This window comes from Hyla sarda, chromosome 3, assembly GCF_029499605.1.
Source record: "Hyla sarda isolate aHylSar1 chromosome 3, aHylSar1.hap1, whole genome shotgun sequence".
NCBI classification, from domain to species: domain Eukaryota; kingdom Metazoa; phylum Chordata; class Amphibia; order Anura; family Hylidae; genus Hyla; species Hyla sarda.
In genome coordinates, this window is record NC_079191.1 from 92367902 (window position 1) to 92371369 (window position 3468).

A 3468-nucleotide genomic window follows, 5' to 3' on the forward strand; every position below is an offset into this window, starting at 1 on the left:
TGCATCCTGCCCGTCATTGGTACCATGGTTTGCAATGGTTGTCTCACATGTCCCATTAATAACAGGGAGAAGTACAGATTCTGCCGGAGTTTCTTCCCAAACTGCAGAAATACTTCCCCTTTTCCACTCCCAGAACAATGGAAAATCGCGGCCTAATATAACTGCATACATAAGTCTTTTTACTACCCCGACTTCGTAGGTCACAGTTCCAGATGGAGTAATCAACTTAACAGGGGCCACAGGGTAAGCTACAATATCCCCATGGATGCATAGCACTATTATGTGTTTGTTCGGCACATAGTCCCTAGCTACAAGGCTGGCCCGAACCAAAGATACCAGGCTACCAGAGTCCAAAAGGGCCTTCACAGAGCAGTCATTTATCTTTACCATACAAACGTGTGGCTCAGTCTCTGACCCTGGAACGGCTGCACAAGCAGGTTCTGCAAATAGCGACTGTCGCCGGCTAGCGTCACACACCATGGGCTCTATGGAAAGAGGGCAATAGGTGGCTATGTGTCCCCATTCATGGCAACTCCAGCACTGGAGGGGTCTCTGGCCCCTGTTAGCAGAGAGTGTCTCTTCTAGGACTGATGGAGCATTACGGTTTAGAATCAGTCTTTTGCCCTCTCCCAAACTCTAAAGCCCTGCTCTACACACCTCCAGCTCGATCTCTTACCCACAGATGTCACGGGTTTGATGGTCCTGAAAGGTGTCCAGAAGTAATGGTCCACACCACCTTTTCCACGATCTGGGCTGGTGTAGAGGATTCTGGTTCCAGCCACTTTTGTTCCAGGTGTGCACTGGAGAACTGAAAGTTCTTACTAAAGGTGAACATCTGGAGTATCTAGGAGTGGAAATTATTTTTTATTCTTAGATAATTTTGTTGTAGATAGAGTCACAGCAGCATGAAATATGTAATGTTTCTAAATGTTTTGATTTGTCTTTATATGTGATTTTTTTTATATGACAAGATATTTAAATAAAAAAACAATAAATAATGACAAAAGCATTAGCTTTGATTTTTTTATCGGATACATTATTTTTTAATACATAACTTCACTATAAGTAATAATCCTTTTGGTTCTGTATAATATCCGCTTATGAAGCTTCCACCTAAAATGAGGCTCCTTCTACTCAGTGCAGATGGGCTCTTCAGCATCCTCAGGCCTGCGGGTCATGTCGCTGGGAATGATTTCTTCCTTGGGGAAGGGGCTGAAGAACCCTCTCTCTATACAGAGGGCTAGATGGGCTCTCATTTTGCTGTTATCATATGTACATGATGGATTTCCATTTTCAATAAGAAGCTCAACTGCATTGGCTATTGCATATAGTCCACAGTCAAGGTTGTTTGGCTGCCGTTCCACATCCAGAAATGTCACCACTTTTAGGGGATCATGAGCAACAGAACTGTAAATCTGCTTTAGCTGCCTCTCCCCTGCATGTGAAAGTGTTCTATTAATGCTGTCAGCAATAACGATGTTACCATCTCTGAAGCAGGATGTGAATGCGTGACAACGATCGTCATCATAATGAACTTGGACGGAAGGGCCAAACGCTGGTAGAAATCCTCGTATTGCCCCCCAACAGGATTGCAGTCCATTTGCCGCAAATTGTGTTTGGAGGATCCTCTGGGAAGCGTCTATGATGTCATCAGTTATCGGCCTTTCCTTACTCTCCAGGATTTCTCTCTGTTTTTTGGTGAGTTTCTCCGGAGATCGCCTTGGTGTAGGTATAGGCATGTTGTATGGTTGGACAGCTTCATGTTCCATTGATCTGTCCAAAATTTGGTCAGATTTGCTGGCTGGGATCTTATGGACAATTATTTCCCGTAGGTCAGCATTGTCTCTTTGAGCTTTCCTTTTATTTCTAAAAAGTAAAAAAAAAGTAAAAACATTTGATTAAAAATATTGTTTAGTAAAAAAAGGCATATGTGCCCAGTTTTATTAGCTAATAATAATTAATGTATACAGTATATTGCCAGTAACTTACCGGATACAAACAGCCACTATACAACAAGTAAAACCCCACGATAATACTGCAGTCACTGCAGCCACCACAATAATCAGTGTTTTCACATAATCTGTTGGAGAAAAACAGAGAGAAAACTTTATTTATTTATTGGTAACGTACAATGTGTGACCCATGTTCTATATGGTTTATTATTGTCTGAAATACACTAAGTATCTGAAATCTCTAATCTGTGTCACTGCACGGGGACAATAACATTTGATTTTAATAGTTCAGACTTTTATGCATGCGGTGATACCAAATATGTTTGTTTATTTAATTGTTTTCCCCCCCCCATTTTGTAGGGTAAAAAATATTTTAGAGGGACAGGCTTGTTTCCATTTATTAAAACTCAGGGCATGCTGGGAATTGTAGTTGGGTACCATATAGAGAGACACATGCCTAGGGCAACAAGCCCCAACCTATGACTCTCCAGCTGTTGCAAAACTACAACTCCCAGCATGTCCTCACTGTCAGGGAATGCTGAGAGTTGTAGTTTTGTATCATAGAGTGACATATGTTAGGGAAGGTTGTCCTCTAGGGATTAAACCATTTGCCTATGCCTAGTCATTTTTCTAAGTATGGTCCCGGCCTGGGGGGGACTTGCACTAAAATTGGGGGATTTGCGACTCTTTTGCAAAAAGTCACAATGATAAATTCCTAACCACTGTATTTGCAGACAGATTTGACTACAGTGATTTCTCAGCCACCTGCTGAGTGATAAAAAGGTGCAAAAAAAGTTGCACGCAATAATGAAAAAAGAGCTTAAAATATGTCTTGTATTTGGTGCACAAAATGTCCTCCACATTTTTTGGCCAATTTCCCTTCCAGTATTTCTGTAATAAGTCTTCCCCAGTATGTTAGCGAAAGTGTTTCTGCACAGCTTCTGAGGTTTGTACATCTCCTATGTGTTTCCTGTTATCTCAATAGAATTCTTATTGCTAAAGGAGATCAAAGCAATTGGATGCTGTGCTGATGTATTACTCTCTGGTGTCAGCCAGCTAGGGGAGTGCCATATAGACATAAATATAAAATATGTATTGCAGAAGATTTATATTACATACCTTCCATCTTGCCTTCCTGTCGCCACAAAGACCTCAGGCAGTCAGTCAACATTCTATGTACAGTACCTCAACATTGTGACATCATCACATGTCATCGTGCTAAGGAGAAGTTGACTGGATCTTACTATGGACTTTTTACATGCTTCTATATAAGGCCCTTTTACTTTTTTATGTTGAGGTGTTGTGGTCAAATCAAAAAATTCTAAATTTCCTTCTTCAATCTGCACCCAACATCCTATAATGAGAATGTGAAAGCAGAATTCTGCTGTAGAAAGGACAGAAGGGTTTTGTTTGGCCCCAGCCATACAAACCTAACAAAACAGGTCGGGTTTACAATAGTAAATCAGGACCTTTCTATACATCTACGCCATCATTTCACATTCATTTGAAAGTCGGG

General features: G+C 41.1%; 1 protein-coding gene across 1 annotated transcript; it reads right to left on the reverse strand.

The window, feature by feature from the left end:
• Positions 1-1023: 1023 nt before the first annotated feature.
• On the reverse strand, positions 1024-2145 carry LOC130360594 (uncharacterized). Its single transcript, XM_056563136.1, has 2 exons — positions 1990-2145; positions 1024-1866 (listed from the first exon to the last, which is right to left on the reverse strand). Exon 2 carries the CDS (start codon positions 1767-1769, stop codon positions 1131-1133), a length of 639 nt encoding a protein of 212 aa, XP_056419111.1. The 5' UTR covers positions 1770-1866; positions 1990-2145; the 3' UTR covers positions 1024-1130.
• Between the last annotated feature and the right edge of the window lie 1323 nt (positions 2146-3468).

What these genes read in the sequence shown, in the direction of transcription:
- LOC130360594 (XM_056563136.1), bottom strand. Translation starts at nt 1,769, where the DNA reads ATGGAACATGAAGCTGTCCAACCATACAACATGCCTATACCTACACCA.